The 16,921-nt window shown below is 44.8% G+C and overlaps 1 protein-coding gene across 15 annotated transcripts in view; it reads left to right on the forward strand.

Annotated features, from left to right (window-relative positions):
- CIT (citron rho-interacting serine/threonine kinase) overlaps positions 1-16,921 on the forward strand; it is a 186,158-nt gene that overhangs the window by 81,100 nt on the left and 88,137 nt on the right. For all 15 annotated transcript variants that reach the window (XM_021073540.1, XM_021073541.1, XM_021073543.1 and 12 more), the window contains 6 exons: positions 5,970-6,075; positions 7,021-7,164; positions 8,406-8,525; positions 13,567-13,737; positions 13,999-14,049; positions 14,561-14,614. In XM_021073540.1, the coding sequence (XP_020929199.1) occupies positions 5,970-6,075; positions 7,021-7,164; positions 8,406-8,525; positions 13,567-13,737; positions 13,999-14,049; positions 14,561-14,614 (646 nt within the window). The remainder of the gene's footprint in view (positions 1-5,969; positions 6,076-7,020; positions 7,165-8,405; positions 8,526-13,566; positions 13,738-13,998; positions 14,050-14,560; positions 14,615-16,921) is intronic.

Here is a 16,921-nt window from a genome sequence, read left to right on the forward strand (position 1 = left end):
ATGGCCGTTAAAAAGGAAAAAAATATATAAAAAAGACTTTATTGCTAAAAAATGCTGACCATTGTCTGAACCTTCGGTGAGTTGTAGTGTTTTTGCTGGTGGAGGGTCTTGCCTCTGTACTGATAGCTGTTGACTGTTGAAGGTTGGGGTGGCTGTGGCAATTTCTTAAAATAAGACAACAATGAAGCTTGCTTTCTTTTTTTTAGGGCCGAACCTGCAGCATATGGAGGTTGCTAGGCTAGGGGTTGAATTGAAACTGTAGCCACTGGCCTACGCCACAGCCTCAGCAATGCCAGATCTAAGCTGTGTCTGTGACCTACAGCACAGCTCTCAGCAATGCCAGATCCTCAACCCACTGAGCAAGGCCAGGGATTGAACCTGTGTCTTCATGGATGCTAGTCAGATTCATTTCCACTGAGCCACAGTGAGAACTCCCCAAAGAAGCTTTCTACATTGATTGACTCTTCTTTCACAACCAATTTCTCTGTAGCAGGCAATGCTATTTGGTGGTGTTTTACCCACAATAGAACTTCTTTCAAAACTGGAGTCAATCCACTCACACCCTGCTGCTCCTTTATGGACTAAGTTAATGTAATGTTCTAAATCCTGTGTTGCCATCTCACCGTTGTCATCTCAATAGTCTTTAGAGCATCTTCACCAAGAGTAGATTCCACCTCAGGAAACCACTTTTTTTGCTCATCCATAAGAAGCAACTCCTCATCCGTTAAAGTTTTATCATGAGATTGGAGCAACTCAGTCACAACTCCAGGCTCCACTCTAGTTCTCTTGCTGTTTCCTCACATCTGTGGTTATTTCCTCCACTGAAGTCTCGAACCCCTTCCTGTCATCCGTGAAACTTGGAATCAGCTTCTTCCAAACTCCCGTTAAATCTTCCCATGAAATGTTCGTAATGGCATCTAGAATGGTGAATCTTTTCCAGAAGATTTTTCAGTTGACTTTGCCCAGATCCATCAGGGGAGTCACTCTCTGTGGCAGCTATAGCTTTAGGAAATTTTTTTTTTTTCCCTTTCAATTGTAAGACTTGAAAGTAGAAATGACTCCTGCAGAATGGATGTTGTGTTAGCAGGCATGCAAACATTAAGTTTGTTGTCCATCTCCATCAGGAGCTTTTAGGTGACCAGGTGCAGTGAGAACTTGAAAGGAATCTTTTTCTGAGCAGTAGGTCTCTCTCAACAGTATGTTTAAATATGCAGAAAACCATGTTGTAAACACATGTGCTATCATGCAGGCTTTGCTCTTCCATTTATAGAGCACAGCAGAGTAGATTTAGCATAATTCTTTAGCACCCTAGGATTTTGGGAATGGGACATGAGCATTGGCTTCAGCTTAGTCACCAGCTGCATTAGCTTCATCAGCAGCTTCACCAACTGCGTTAGCCCCTAACAAGAGAGTCAGCCTGTCCTTGGAAGCCAGACATTGGCTTCTTTACTCTAGTTATGAAGGTCCTGGATGATATCTTCTTCCAGTATAAGGCTGTTTTGTCTACATTAAAGATCTGTTGCTTAATTATTTTAACTTAATTATCTTGGATTTCTGGATAAATTGCTGCAGCTTATACCTTTATATCATGGAGACATGACTTCCTTGCTTAAACCTCACAAACCAACCTCTCCTAACTTCAAACTTTTCTTGTGCAGCTTCTGCACCTGCCTTCATAGAATTGAAGAGAGGTAGGGCCTTGCTCTGGATTAGGTTTTGGCTGAAGGGAGTGTTATGGCTGGTTTCATCTATCCAGACCACTCAAACTTGCTTCAGATCAGCGTTAGGTTTGTTTTGCTTTCTTTTATCATTCATGTGTTTACTGAAGTAGCACTTTTAATTTCCTTTAAGAACTCTTCCTTTGCATTCACAACTCGGCTATCTGGCCCAAGAAGCCTAGCTTTAAGCCTTTCTGGGCTTTTAACATTCCTTCCTCACTGAGCTTAATCCTTTCTAGCTTTTGGTTTAAAGTGATCGACCTGTGACTCTTCTTTTGACTTGAACACTTAGCGGCTATTATATAGTTATTAATTAGCCTCATTTCAGTATTGTTGTGAGGCCTAGGGAGAGGGAGAGAGAGAGGGAATGGTAGGAGGAGGAGCCGTCAGAACACATACACTGTTTATTAAGTTCACTGTATTATATGGGTGCAGTTTGTGGTGCCACCAAACAACTACAAAGTAATCATCAAAAAGTTTGGAGTATTGTGAGGGTTGCTAACATGTGATACAGAGACCGGAAGTGAGCAAATACTATCAGAAAAATGGCGCCAATAGACTTGTTTGACGAAGGGTTGCCACAAACCTGCTGTCTGTTAGAAACAACAACAACAAAAAACAACCCAGTATCTGTGAAATGTAATAAAGTAAAACACCATATAACAAAATTTACCTGTATTTGTTGAAGTGTGTGAATTTTAAGAACAAAGAAAATTCTGGCAACTCTTTCTTTAGTGAGTACACTCTGTCCCATTTCAGGGTCAACAGAAATATTCTTTACTGTGACTCCTGCTAATCACCTACAGCTTTATTGTTACAGCCGGTTACAGGGTTTTTTGTGCTCCCTTTCTCTCTCTTTTTTTCTTTCTTTTTTTTTTTTTGACTTTTTTGGGGCTGCACCTGCAGCATATGGAGGTTCCCAGGCTAGGGGTTGAATCGGATCTGTAGCCACTAGCCTACACCACAGCCACAGCAATGCCAGATCTGAGCCATGTCTGTGACCTACACCAGAGCTCACGGCAATGCCAGATCCTTAACCCACTGTGCGGGGCCAGAGATTGAACCGAGTCCTCATGGATACTAGTTGGATTCGTTACCGCTGAGCCACAATGGGAACTCCATCATAGTTTTTGTTTAAGATGTCATTTTTATTAAAGATTTCTTTAGCACCTTTATTCTGAAGAGCCCTTAGTCGCTGTAGTTAGAACTTCCAAACAGTGAGCATTAGTTGAGTATCAGAATAGCAGAATGAGGGAGTCAGACCTGGGAGGAGGGGGAGGGGCTGGAGTATGGTCTCCTGCAAGTGCCTGCAGGTTGGGGCTGCACATCTCCCTGATTCTGGGCCCCATTAACAGGTGACCTAGAAATGACTTTTGGAGGTGAATGAGCAATCAGCTTTGTACACAGGAACTCACTTCAGGCACCTCTGGAGCCTGCCCTCCCATGTCATCAAATTTTGGAGCCACATCCGTTGTCATGCATACACATAACCCTTCTCCCCTAAGGGTGCCCATTCTGTGCCTGAGCCTGGAGAGACAAGGCCCAGCTTGTCACCCCTGACTCATGTCACTGCAGGTGACTCCTGATTCCTGAAGGACCGAGGACCCTGGTTGGGGGGAGGGGTCTGGTCTTCTCTACACCACCCATCTCCCCCAAGTGATGTCAGGAATAAAGGGAATAATGACGGCCATGCCAAGCAACCCATTTCATCTCTAGTTTTTTGAAAAAGCACGTGTTTGTGTTTTGACTAAACTGAGGTATAAAACAGACTAGTGAGAGATGTAGAATTTTGTTAAAATTCTTAGCCCAAAGTGAGATTAAAAAAAAAGTTGAGATATTCCCTTCGTGGCTCAGCAGTAATCAACCCGACTAGTATCCATGAGGACACAGGTTCGATCCCTGGTCTCGCTAAGCAGGTTAAGGATCCAGCATTGCTCTATAGGCAGCAGATGCAGCTTGGATCTGGCATAGCTGTGGCATAAGCCAGCAGCTGTAGCTCCGATTTGACCCCTAGCCTGGGAACTTCCATATGCCCCAGGTGCAGCTATTAAAAAAAATAATTTATGGATTTCAATCCCCATGGCCCATTTCTTTGAATAATCAACATTTGTTCTAATGTGAATAACAGCATGGAGCAAATTCAGTCCCTGGAGTTTTACTCTTATAATCAAATGCTTTAGCCTTTTGAGGCATGTGCTGTTCATGCTGTTGCAAGGGTAGTGATGATAAAAACCACATTGATGAACCTGCAAGATGTGCCGGGCACTGCGATATCAGGGCTTTCCATAGATTATCTTACTAAATCCTCAGAAGAACTCTTAAAAGTAGATTGAGAATTATCCCCGTTTTTTGGTTTGTTTTGTTTTTGTCTTTTTAGGGCTGTACCTGCAGTGTATGGAAGTTCCCAGACCAGGGGTTGAATCAGCGCCATGGCTGCTGGCCTTTGCCCAGCTTGCAGCAATGCCTGATCCTTAACCCACTGAGCAAGGCCAGGGATCGAACCTGCATCCTCATGGGTACTAGCCCTGTTTGTTTCTGCTGAGCCACAACAGGAAATCTCCATTTTACAGATGAGGAAACCGGGGTTCCAAGAGTTCTCAGGTCGAATGAGTGGCAGAGTCAGATTTTGAATAGAGCTGTAGGAGTCTGGATGTCGACTTACTTGGCTGCCCTAATGTGTGTGTGGAGGGGGCTATCACTGGGGGTATAGCGAGCCAGCACTGTCACCCCAGCCCTTGTCACTGGGCTGGAAGCTGCGGGGAGAGAGATCTTCTGAGTTGCTGCAGGGAACTGACTTCTTTTAGGCAGGGAAGTCGTTTGGGGCAGCGGGAAGTAGAACTTTGCCTTCTTGGTAAGACACCAGTGCTCTTTGACAACCAGCTTCTGCAACCTGTTATCAAGGCAATGGAGACAGACAGTGGGGCAGCAGTGGGACCTCCATGCATAAGGACCTTTGATGGCTGTTTCCTATGACTGCTGTAACAAGTGACCACAAATTTAGTGGCTCACAACGACACAAACTTATTGCCTTAGAGCTGTGGAGGTCACATGTCCAAGATGGGTCTTACTGGGCTGAAAGCAAGGTGAATGAGGCTGCACTCCTAGGAGCCTCTGGGAGAATAAGTTTCCTTGCCTTTTCCTGCTTCTGGAAGCTGCCCCCATTTCCTTGGCTCCTGGCCCTTTCCTATGTCGTTAAATCTCTCTCTCCGACTCCAACCCCACCTCTGTCACTTTATCTCCTCCCTTCCTCCGCTTCCTTCTTAAAAAGGACCCTTGTAGTTACATGGGGCTGACCTAGGTAATCCAGGAGAAGTGCTCCATCTCAGAATCCTTAATCACGTCTAAAAAGTTCCCTGTGCCAGGTCAGGTAGCAGATCAACGGGTTCCAGAGAGGAGGACGTGGACATTCTGAGAGAGGGACCTCATTTGGCTGACATAATAAGCGTTATCTGTTTTTGTAAAAATGAAATAGAGCCAAACTGGCCAGCTCGGGGATGGAATAAACAACATTTTGGTCAGTCTCGTTAACTAGTAACAGCGGCTGGGCACTTGCTCTGTTAGTGCCGTCCTGCATCAGGACAGGTATCCCTTATTTCCCCCTCCCTGGAGCTGGTTTCTTTTCAGAACTTTGGAGGGCCAGCACCTGCTCATCCTTCAGGTGACAGCTCAGCTGGCACCACTCAGAGACGCCCTCCCCCATTGCCTGAGCTGGAAGCAGACCCTGTTCCATCTTCCTTCAGCAGGTCGCTTGCTTTCCTTCTTTGGCATCGTCTGTAACCTGTTAGTTTATGTGTCTGCCTGTTGCATTCTGTGTATCTGTGAATGTCAGCTCCAGGAGGGCAGGGACCACATCTCTCTGGACCACCAGTGTTCCAGTGCCTGGAACAGTTTCTGGAACAGAGTAGGCACACGTACACATCCATTGAGTAAGTGAACAAAGCCTCTTAGGCACCATGCCCTGTGTTTAATGCTTATGCACTCCTGTCCTCATGGGCCCCTAGATTATCCTTCTATCCTTAGAAATGGAAACTGAAGCTCAGAGGGCTGAATCAGTGCCCTGGTCAACCCGCTCCCACAGTTCTTGGTCCTCTCTGCCTCTGCCTTGTGGCCTTTATGTCTTTAGGAGCTGCTGGGTCCAGCTCTGTTGACGGCCAGGGACTTCAGCAGGTCCGTGGTCTCTGCCGCCATTTCCGAATGCAGCTTTTCGGGCATGCCCATCGGTCACCCTGACATTGGTTTTCTCCCTTCCAGGTCTGTTGTGTCAAGTCTGGACTCCCCTGCCAAGACTAGCTCCATGGAAAAGAAACTTCTCATCAAAAGCAAAGAGCTGCAAGACTCCCAGGACAAGTGTCACAAGGTATTTATTTCCACAGCCGGCATCCTTCCTTGCTGCAGGATCCTCCCGTCAATATATGCCAAGGGATCCACCCGGGGCCGCTGCTGGCGTCCAGCCACCTGAACCTTCCCTCGCCGAAGTCGCGCCTCCTCCGGCAGCTCAGAGGGAGATGAATTCGGGCCTTGATGCTGCCGTAAATCCTTTAAATCTTAACCAGAGGAGGCCCTGGATGTAAAACGGCCCGTTCCTCAGCATGACCCAGTCAGACGTCTGCGTCTTCCGGCAGGTGGCACTGGTCCTCACCTGTGGCCCAGATGCAGCCCACCTGCTCTGAGTGATGTGAAGTCTCTCTTCCTAGTCCTTTAAAAACTCCTGCTTATGTCTCTGCGGCCACTGTGTTGATTATGCTCAACGTCTCTTAACGCTCACTGTTCCTGCCCAGGGGCAGCTCTCTGGAAGCTCCCAAGAGCCACTACTTGCCTGGGACTCCTAAGAGTGCAGACGAATACTTTATCTCCTTGCCCTGTCCTGGATTTGTCTGCTAGCTCTTTGCAAGGAGATGGGGGGGATCAAGATGGATTTGGGATAAAATTAAAGTGACGTCTGCAAAAAAAAAAAAAAAAAAAAACCCAACCCAACCAAAAAAACAAACAAAAAAAGCAAACAGGTGAAAAAAAAAAAAAGATGATGGTGGCTTCCTTGCTCACTGGGTTAGAGAAGTGATCGAGTGTGAACCCAGCCTTGTATGAGAGGAGTGACTTAGCATTGGTGACTGTCCTTAAGAAGACCTGTGTGCTCCCGGGCGAAGAAACCATGGTATTTCCACCCCAACCTGTGGCGACTTAGTGCCAGCCCGGGCCACCAGATGGTCTCGGAGGCCTCCTGAGATTTGACTGCTCCTAAAGAAACACCCCCCTCCCCACCCCCACCCCGGGCCTTTTTAACGTGTCGATGTGTTTATTTCAGATGGAGCAGGAAATGACCCGGTTACATCGGAGAGTGTCAGAGGTGGAGGCTGTGCTTAGTCAGAAGGAGGTGGAGCTGAAGGCCTCTGAGACTCAGAGATCCCTCCTGGAGCAGGACCTTGCTACCTACATCACAGAATGCAGTGTGAGCCTTCCCCAAGTCCCCTTCCCTCGGAGGTGGCACTTCCTGTCGTGTGTGTCTCATCCTGTTCCATGACAGCGTCATGAGGCACGTCACAGCTAGGGCAAGAGCATACAGGGAGCAAGCGGAGGCACGGTCTGTGATTGGCAGAGTAGTGTGAGCCTGGCCACAGGGCCCAGGAATGAGAGTGGGCCCCAGGTAGGCTGCAGAGCCTGGGGCTGGGCAGAGAGTCTCAAAGGGCTCCCAGCCTCTCCCATCCCAACCTCTCTGGTCTCCATCGTATCCAACACATTCAGCCTCCAGAACCCAGCTCCCTGATAAGCGCAAGAAAATGTCTTTTGAATCAGCCCCAAATCAATTTTCCACTGCCTAGAGCTAGCGTAGCAACAAGAAAACTCAGCCGTGGAAACCCAGACCCCCTGTCATTATTTACTGTGTGCCGTTTTTGTTTTTTTGTTTTTTTTCTCTCACAAGAGTAGACTGTCTTCTCCATTGTCTTGTTCAAAACTTTCATTCAGGTGTTTTTTAATGTACCCACTTAAGCAGTCTTAAGAAGTTGAATCACACATTTTTCAAGGTTTTTTTTTTTTTTCCTTCACAAAGGAGAGGAGATCTATAGAACGTGGCTGATTAAGAATAACTGCTATGTTTCCATTCCAGATTTGGCTGCCTTTCAGTGGTGGGTGAAGTTATTCAGCTATGTATTTCAGATATAGATTTCAGTGCCACTGAAGCGTTGAGGGAACCTTATGGATGAAAGGTGTCCAGGAAACTTAAGCCAGGAGGTGGAAATAGATGGTTTGGAGTCTTAAGTGATAGCAGGGCAGAGAATGAAGTCATTGCTCCTTTGAAAGGGGCATGTATACTTGACAGTTCTCAAATAACTGATATTCCAGAAAAGATGTTGTAGCCACCACAAGGGTGGTTTAATGGATAAGGGATCTTAACTAGTTTTAGTCCTGAACATACAAGTAAGTATCTGTTCGGGTAGTTAGGAAACAGGTGGATGCAGTTTCAGGCTGGATCCGTAAGGTCACAAGGTTTGAGATGATGTTTCTTGAACCCAATGGGGGGGTTTTACAGGAAGAAAACCGGCATCTTCGACCCACCGGAAGTTGTCGACTTTGGTCCGTCACCCGAAACTGCCTTGGTGTCTTCGAAACGGCTTGTGGCTCCCTTAACGAATCTTTTCAGACAGAGCAGGGTCCACAGGGCATTCCTATTAAAATTTTTGCTTTCCACAGAGCTTAAAGCGAAGTTTGGAGCAAGCTCGGATGGAGGTGTCCCAGGAGGACGACAAAGCACTGCAGCTTCTCCACGATATCAGAGAGCAGAGCCGGAAGCTCCAAGAAATCAAAGAGCAGGTAGGACTCCCTGCCCAGGAGCAGGGAACCAGCTCGGACCTCTCGTTTTAGGAGAGGTATATTTGAGGGATGGAGAGAGGGGGATGGTGAGGAGAGAGAGTGCGAGAGAGAGGTATGTAGGTCATTTGGAACTTTTAGATTCCCCATGATTTATATAAATGGCAGAGTCCTTGTTCTAGCTCCTTTTGAAGCCTGCACCTTATAACGACAACTCTTTTCAATTTCAGGTGTGGGTTTAGGGCCAGGGTGGGCACACTGCAGCCTGTGGGGGCCAGCCACCTGTTTTCTGTGGCCACAAGCTCAGAATGGTTTTTGCATATTTAAATGGTTGGGGGGAAATGCAAAAGAAGATTTCATGATGTGTGAGAAGTTACATAGAATTTGATTTTCAGTGTTTATAAATAAAATTTTAGTAGAACACAGCCATGCCATTCATTTAGGTCTTGTCGTTGGTTGCTTGTCATGCTGCAATGGCAGAGGTAAGTACATATGACAGAGACCGTAGGACCTGCAAGGTGGAAATTGCTTCTTCTCTGGCTTTCCACGATTTGCCAACCTCTGCTTCAGACCATTTAAAAAAACAATATTAGGGAGTTCCCATCGTGGCTCAGCAGTAACGAACCTGACTAGTATCCATGAGGATGTGGGTTTGATCCCTGGCCTCACTCAGTGAGTTAAGGATCCAGTGTTGCCGTGAACTGTGGTGTAGGTCACAGACACAGCTTGGATTCCATGTTGCTGTGGCTGTGGTGTAGGCTGGCAGCTGCAGCTCCGATTTGACCCCTAGCCTGGGAACTTTCATATGCTGCAAGTGTAGCCCTAAAAAGAAAAAGTAAATAAAACAATTTTAATGTTTTCATAGCTTTTCAGATGCACTTGAAGTTTTTGGGAGATGCCAGGATAATTCATGGTTTTAATTCTCTAAAGGAATATTCTAGGAGAAGGGTCTGAGCAGTTAAGGCTCAGTCAGAATTAACATGGCAAATCTGACTAACAGAAAGCTGTCCCCTGCATGTTCTGAAAAGAGAATCCGGACCTTTAAAAAGCCTACTCTCTCTCTTTTTTTAAAAATCCTCTTTCTAAAAGGGTTTTCTTTCTAGATGGTTCATTTTTATTTCGATTCATTGTTTCCTTTTTAGCCTGGATTTTTTTTTTTTTTTTTTTGTACTTTGAAGAAACTGTAAATAGAACTTTAATGAAGAGAATGCAATGAGCAATTGGAGAGCTGAATTAGCAGCTGCCAGGCAACTCTCATTCACTTCAGAAAATCTAATGGAAACAGTGATGGAAATGAACATTTTTATCTCTGAGTAGCACCAAACTTAGCCATCTGGGTGGTGCTGATGCAAGAAACTGCAGCAAATAATTTGATTCGTTAGTTATTCTTTAAAGAAGAGAATGGTTGTTTTGGATGTTTTGTTGACATAATCTCATTATTGCCTTAATATTTTTAAAAATCATTGATTAGTATCCTCGGGCTCGATCAAAATGTCCTAAATAAACGTGTTTAGGAAATGGTGCAATCCAGTTGTCAGGTTTCTGGACAATCATGCTAACTTAGAGATTTTTGGAGGTCACACCTACCATTTGAAAAATCTTTTTTGACAGTTGACTCATTGCCCCTTTTATCAACACAGTTGTTCAACCTAAAAGTTTCAAGAAGTAGGATTCTTTCTCTCCCATTAGTTGAGTGTGTTTGGAAATTGGCGTTTGGTGACATGCTGGGGAAATGAAAGCTCTGCTTGGCCACCAGAGGGAGCAGCTGGTGTCCATGAAATTCCATAGAAACAGAATTATCAGAACATTTTGAAAAGGTATTTGCTGGTGGTTGAGTTCAAAGAAATGTCCTTTATGATTCATCCCACAGTTGGCATCCTTGTGGAGTTTCAGATTTAGTGACCACTCCAAGTTCCATTGGGGGGGGGGGTAGAAAATTTCTCTGTTTCAGAAATTTTATTTCTCATTGGAAGAAGCGTTTATTGAAGCGACTCTCGGTAGGTCTGATGAGAGCAGAATGTTCGAAGTCCAGGAAAAAGCATTTAATACTTGCAGCAAACTCTTATTGTGGTTTTTGTAGCCCCTCAGTTCCTCCCAGTTTTGCCATTCATTCCTCCACTCTTCCTCAAAGCAAATTTCTGGACTGATATTTCTTGATTTATTTTAAACATTTTGCTTCTACTTTGCTAACCCCACATGGTATGTTTGGATTTGGTTTAAGATAAATACCTAAGAGATTCACAGGATGGCTTGATTCCTGAGCCCTTGGTAGCAGTGGCCGATTCCCCTCCCCTACGCGCCCCCCAGGATGGGAAATAGACATTGGGGTAACACAGAAGACGTCTTTGATTCAGGATTTCTGACTGAACAGCACCATGTCTGATACCTCCTTCCCAGAAAATCTTGAAGCTGCTTTTGGAAGCATGACTTGGGGTGTGACTGAAGAGCTGTTCACGGTTTCCCATTCTGATCCTAGTCAGCTCTAATCCACAGGTCGCTCCCACTGAGATGGGAACAGCTCCTTCTTAGCCATCCTTAGAAACAGATGTGATTACCTTCTCTCAGATTCTTCCTGAAGCAGGGATTTGAGCTCTTGGATATATAGGATTTCCTCAAATTATTCAGCATAGTAACAGGGGTCAACAAATGAGGTAGAATTCTCTTTGATGCTCACAGCAGGCGGGGTGCCCCCCCCACCCCCGGAGTTCATATTGCTGTCGGAGATGTCACCTGATTCTCTGCTTCCTCTTCCTGGGTGCTCTTGACAAAATACAAAAATTACATCCCCTTCTCACCAACACAAGTTAAAGTCAGAAGAGGGAGCTCGAGGATTAAAGACGACCAAGATTTCCTCCCACCTCTTTGCTTCCTCCACAGTTTGGTGTTTGTGCGGGGGAGGGGGGGTGCCCATGGTACTTGGGATTTTTTTTTAAACTATAAAATCAGAAGACAAGAAATGGAGCTTTTAGGTAAAGGAAACTGTCTTTCTACATAGTGTTTCTATCTTTTTATGAGTGCTGTTGTAAAACAATTTTTAATGTGTAAATATATATATGTTATCATTATTATTATTATTATTATTTTTATGGAGGAAGGGGCTCAGGAAGGCGCAACACCCAGAATCATGAAAGTCATAATAAGTCATAATACAACCCTGACCGAGGGGTCTAGAAAAACCCCAGGTAAAGGATATACCAATTCAGATAATCAGCTCATGTTCCACTCTGTGAGCTCAGATAATTGTTGAGTAGGTTCTAAAGACCTTTGGCTATATAATCCAGCGCCACCCACTTAGTGCGCATCATCCTGAAAAACCTGGTGCCCCGTGACTTGTAGGATTGACCTTCAATAACAAGATAGCTGGCTCTCCGTCTGTATCCACGGGTTGTGAATCCGTGGATTCCACCAACTGCAGGATGAATTTGGTCCTGGAACCAATCCCCTGTGGATACCAAGGGACCCCTGCGTGCTTTGGGGCAGGAGGGAGTGGAATGAGACCATGCTGTCTTCTGTGGTCATTTTTTCTCCCTTTCTCTCTACCAGTGATACAGAGTGAGATGTGCTTCCATGAAAACTATCCATTTTCAAATGAACATCACTTCCCCTTTAATGTGCATGGGGTGGGGGTGGGGGATTGCCTGTTACCATGGCACGAAAGGCTTACTTTACACTCTATTACTTAAAAAAAAAAAAAAAAAAAGAATTCCCATTGTGGCACAGTGGAAACAAATCCAACTAGAAACCTTGAGGTTGCCGGTTCTATCCCTGGCTTTGCTCAGTGGGTTAAGGATCCGGCATTGCCGTGAGCTGTGGTGTAGGTCGCACACGAGGCTCGGGATCCCGTGTGTCTGTGGCGTAGACCGGTGGCTACAGCTCCGATTAGACCCCTAGCCTGGGAACCTCCATGTGCCTCGGGTGTGGCCCTAAAAATACAAAAAAAAAAAAGACTTTTTATTGGTTAAACACATCTCCTTGCTCAGTTGGTCCCTCTTTAGTCATTTCCTAGGAGAACAGATGTTAAAGATGTTCAATGTATGTTGTGACGTTCAGAGACTGTCTTGATTCAGCTCTTTATTCTTTTCCTTTTATATCCGCCACCCATCCCCACCAGCTTGGATTGGTTACACTTTGCTTATTCATAATCCTCCATATGCATAAGCTCTACTTTTGCTAACAGAATATTTTCATACTTGGCCCCAAAGTTCTCAGAACCCTTGCCCATTTCCTCTGGTAAATACACTTTTGGAACACCTCATTGCAAATATTTTAGAAATTTACTTTGGAAAAAGTTGGGCTGTATTGGATCACTTTAAAGGCTTTGCTCAAGGAAACAAGCTAATTCTTCCTTTGGAGTCTTTCTCACAAGTTGTTTTGACCAGAGACAGTGTTTTCTGACTCTTCCAAATTTCAGGGTGACTTGCATCTCAAGAGCAACATTAAGTTCATCATTCACTTTGGGGCCCAGAAAAATTAATGGTGAGAAACTGACATGATGAGTTTCACCTTCCAAGAGTCTCTCCACTGAGCTTTCCAATTACCCCCTTGTGCCGTCTGAAAGGTTAATTTTAAAACTAGTACCATATCTAATTGTGTTAGGCGCACATGACTTCTAAAGGACAAATCCATATAAATGATTACCCTTGGAGGAAAGCTATGTGTAAGCAGTTTATCCGGGTTGTTGAAAGTACATCCCTTCCAGCTCTCTTGTGTTAGAAAGGCCTTACGGTTCTGTGCTTCTTGTCCAGCATTATTCTCCCAGAGGGTCTTGCTGTACCTAGGCACCTGTGTTCCAGGTGGTGTTGCTAGTGAGGTATGATCTACATGAAAACAGTGTAAAGATTGAATAGTCTTTTCTCCCCTCCTTGTCCTCCACACACCTCTCCCGTATCCCCATCTTTCCACTTGCCTTTTCTCTAGGTCTAGTCTCTGCCCATCTCTCTCCCATGTGTCTTCCCTCTGTGGTCCATGTTTTTCCATCTTCCCTTCCCGTCTTCCCTTTCTGGAGTTCTAAGGGTCACCCTTCCTCCCGTTGGCTACTCTTCAGGAGTACCAGGCTCAAGTGGAAGAAATGAGGTTGATGATGAATCAGTTGGAAGAGGACCTCGTTTCTGCAAGAAGACGGAGTGATCTCTACGAATCGGAGCTGAGAGAGTCCCGGCTGGCGGCTGAAGAGTTCAAGCGCAAAGCAACGGAATGCCAGCATAAACTGATGAAGGTAGCCAGCCCCCGTTGGGAGGGGGTTTTGGAGGTAGAATCATGGATAATCTTAGCAGTAGTAAAGGAAACACTAACTTCATGAATATATATTTGGGAGATAATGGGGGGCCCTGCCAGGCTCCTGGTCTTGGTTAGAGAAGATAAGTTTGATCATCATCCTCATTATTTTGCCCACAGAAAGTACAGCCGCTAGTGCTGTCTCAAAAGATTTGGAGGTTCTGGAAATTTTCCAAATAATGTTGTATCTTTTAAATTACAGGCTAAAGATCAAGGGAAGCCTGAAGTGGGAGAATATTCCAAACTGGAAAAGGTATTTTCTATGATTGGTATCATGATTTTTGGTAGACAGTCCCTTAAATGGTCCTCTCGTTGGGTGAAGAATATTCTTGCAATACAGAGAGAACACTCTGTTGATGGTCAATCTCTAAATGACCACCTTAGCTTCAGCTATGGTTCTAAAAGTAATAAAAGAACACCTTATTTTTTCAGTCATGCCTGCTCACAGTAATACATAAATCCAGATACTTAGTAAAACACATGTGGAAATTGTTATTGTTCAAAGGTATTAGGTGGGTAACTTTCTGCCCTCTGTATATGTGTTGCTGGTTCTAGAGAAACAGTCCACGTGGAGATTTGCCCAGGTCAGTGAGACAGTGAGAGACTTCTCTGATAGGCTACTGTTCTTCCTCTCCTTCAGTAGGTACTGGGAAACAAAACAAAAAGATGCCACAGAAACCTCAAGAAAATAGCACTGCAGTTAATACAGCAAGACCTTAATGCCAATTTGCCTTTTGCTTTATTTTCTGGGATTTTAATTATAGATCAATGCAGAGCAGCAGCTAAAAATTCAAGAGCTCCAAGAGAAGCTGGAAAAGGTAAGCCCGAGGGTGGTTTTTGCGGCACGGGGGTGGGATGGTGATGGGGGGAAGTGATGGTGCGGGACTTTACCTCCCATTTCCAAATACTTTACCTTGCCTTGTCCTGGAGCTTGAAAGATCAGAGAAACAGAATTAGTCCCCCAGCACCGAGGAAAATGAAGGGGAGTGAGCTATTACCTGAAAACATCAGCGTTCTGAATATGCTTTCTCCTTCTGAGATGTCTCAGTGGTGTTTGTTTAAAAAAAAAAAAAAAAAAAGAGAGAGAGAGAGCTGTGTGAGCCTCTCTAGTCAAAGTTCTAATCGTGATATGACAGAACCCACGAGGCTGGCTTCACTTTGCACAGGAGAAGCCTGTGTTGGTCACGACCCAGGAGGCTTTCAGTTAAGAACCTGTGCATTGGGAGCCTGGAGGAGCCAGGAGTCCTCAGGTGGTTGTGGGGTGGGGTAGGGTGGGTTTAGAGCATCCTGCAGGGTTTGTGCTACTGGCCCTTCCTTTAGGTGAACAGGGAAACGCTAAAGAAAGGGCCAGAATGAGGAGATCTCTGGTGGCTTAGTAGGTTAAGGATCCGGTGTTGTCACTGCTGTGGCTCTGGCTACAGGTGTTGTTCGAGTTTGATCCCTGGCCTGGGAACTTTTATATGCCAGGGACACAGCCAAAAAAAAAAAAAAAAAGGCCAGAATGAGTGTGGTTCTGAGACATGCCTTTCATGTCAAGAATGTTTGTGAATGGGGAGTTCCCGTCGTGGCGCTGCGAAAACAAATCTGACCAGGAACCATGAGGTTTCAGGTTCAATCCCTGGCCTTGCTAAGTGGGTTAAGGATCCGGCATTGCTGTGAACTGTGGTATAGCTCGCGGATGCGGCTCGGATGCTGCATTGCTGTGACTGTGGCATAGGCTGGAAGCCATAGCTACGATTCAACCCCTAGCCTGGGAACCTCCATATGCCACAGGTACCCTCTCCCCAAAAAAAGACAAAAAAAAAAAGAATGTTTGTTAATGTGTTTAGTAGAGCTCCTTCTTCCTTCTCCTTATTCTTTTTAAAATTGTGGTATTAAAAACATGAGATTACTGTTAACATGGAATTTACCGTCTTCACTATTTTGAGTGTCCTGTTGCTTAGTGTCAGGTATATTCATGTTGTTGTGTAGACAGATCTCTGGAACTTTGGTCATCCCTCAAAACGTGCTAAACACTAATTCCTCTCCCCAACCCCTGCCCTTGGTAACTGCCTTTCTTTTTTTTTTTAAATTTACTTTATGCAGGTATAGTTGAGTTACAGTGTTGTGTTAATTTCTGCTGTATAGCAAAGTGTTTCATATATATACATATACACACACACACATACACGCATACATATATACATAACATTGTTTTTTTTTTTTTTTGGCTTTTTAGGGCCACACCCTCAGCATATGGGTGACCCCAGGCTAGGGGTTAAATTGGAACTACCGCTGCCAGCCTACACCACAGCCACAGCAATGCAGGATCCGAGCTGTGTCTATGACCTACACCACAGCTCATGGCAACGCCAGATCCTTAACCCACTGAGCGAGGCCAGGGATCAAACCTGCAACCTCATGGTTCCTGGTCAGATTCATTGCCGCTGCACCATGACGGGAACGCTCTACATACATTCTTTCCATTATGGTTTATCACAGGATTTTTAGGGTTTTATTTTTTCTGGTATAGTTAATTTACATTGTTCTGTCAATTTCTGCTGTACAGCAAAGCGACCCAGTCATTCATACACACACACACACATACACACACACTCTCTTTTTCTCAGATTATCCTCTGTCATGTTCCACCATAAGTGATTAGTTACAATTCCCCATGCTATACAGTAGGATCTCATTGCTTATCCACTCCGAATGCAATAGTTTGCGTCTACTAACCCCAAACTTCCAGTTCATCCCACTTTCCCCCTCCCCTTCGGTAACCACAAGTCTGTTCTCCATGTCCATGAATTTGTTTCTTTTCTGTAGATAGGTTCATTTGTGCCATATATTAGATTCCAGGCATAAGTGATATCATGGTATTTGTCTTTCTCTTTCTGACTTACTTCACTTAGTATGAGAGTCTCTAGTTCCATCCATGTTGCTGCAAATGGCATTATTGTGTTCTTTTTTATGGCTGAGTAGTATTCCATTTTGTATATATACAACCTCTTCTTAATCCATTAATCTGTCAATGGACATTTAGGTTGTTTCCATGTCTTGGCTATTGTGAATAGTGCTGCGAGGAACATAGGGGTGCATGTGTCTTTTTCAATGAACTATCACAGGATTTGAATTTCCTGTGC

The sequence above is a fragment of the Sus scrofa genome, chromosome 14 (genome assembly GCF_000003025.6).
Source record: "Sus scrofa isolate TJ Tabasco breed Duroc chromosome 14, Sscrofa11.1, whole genome shotgun sequence".
In the NCBI taxonomy this organism is placed as follows: Eukaryota; Metazoa; Chordata; class Mammalia; order Artiodactyla; family Suidae; genus Sus; species Sus scrofa.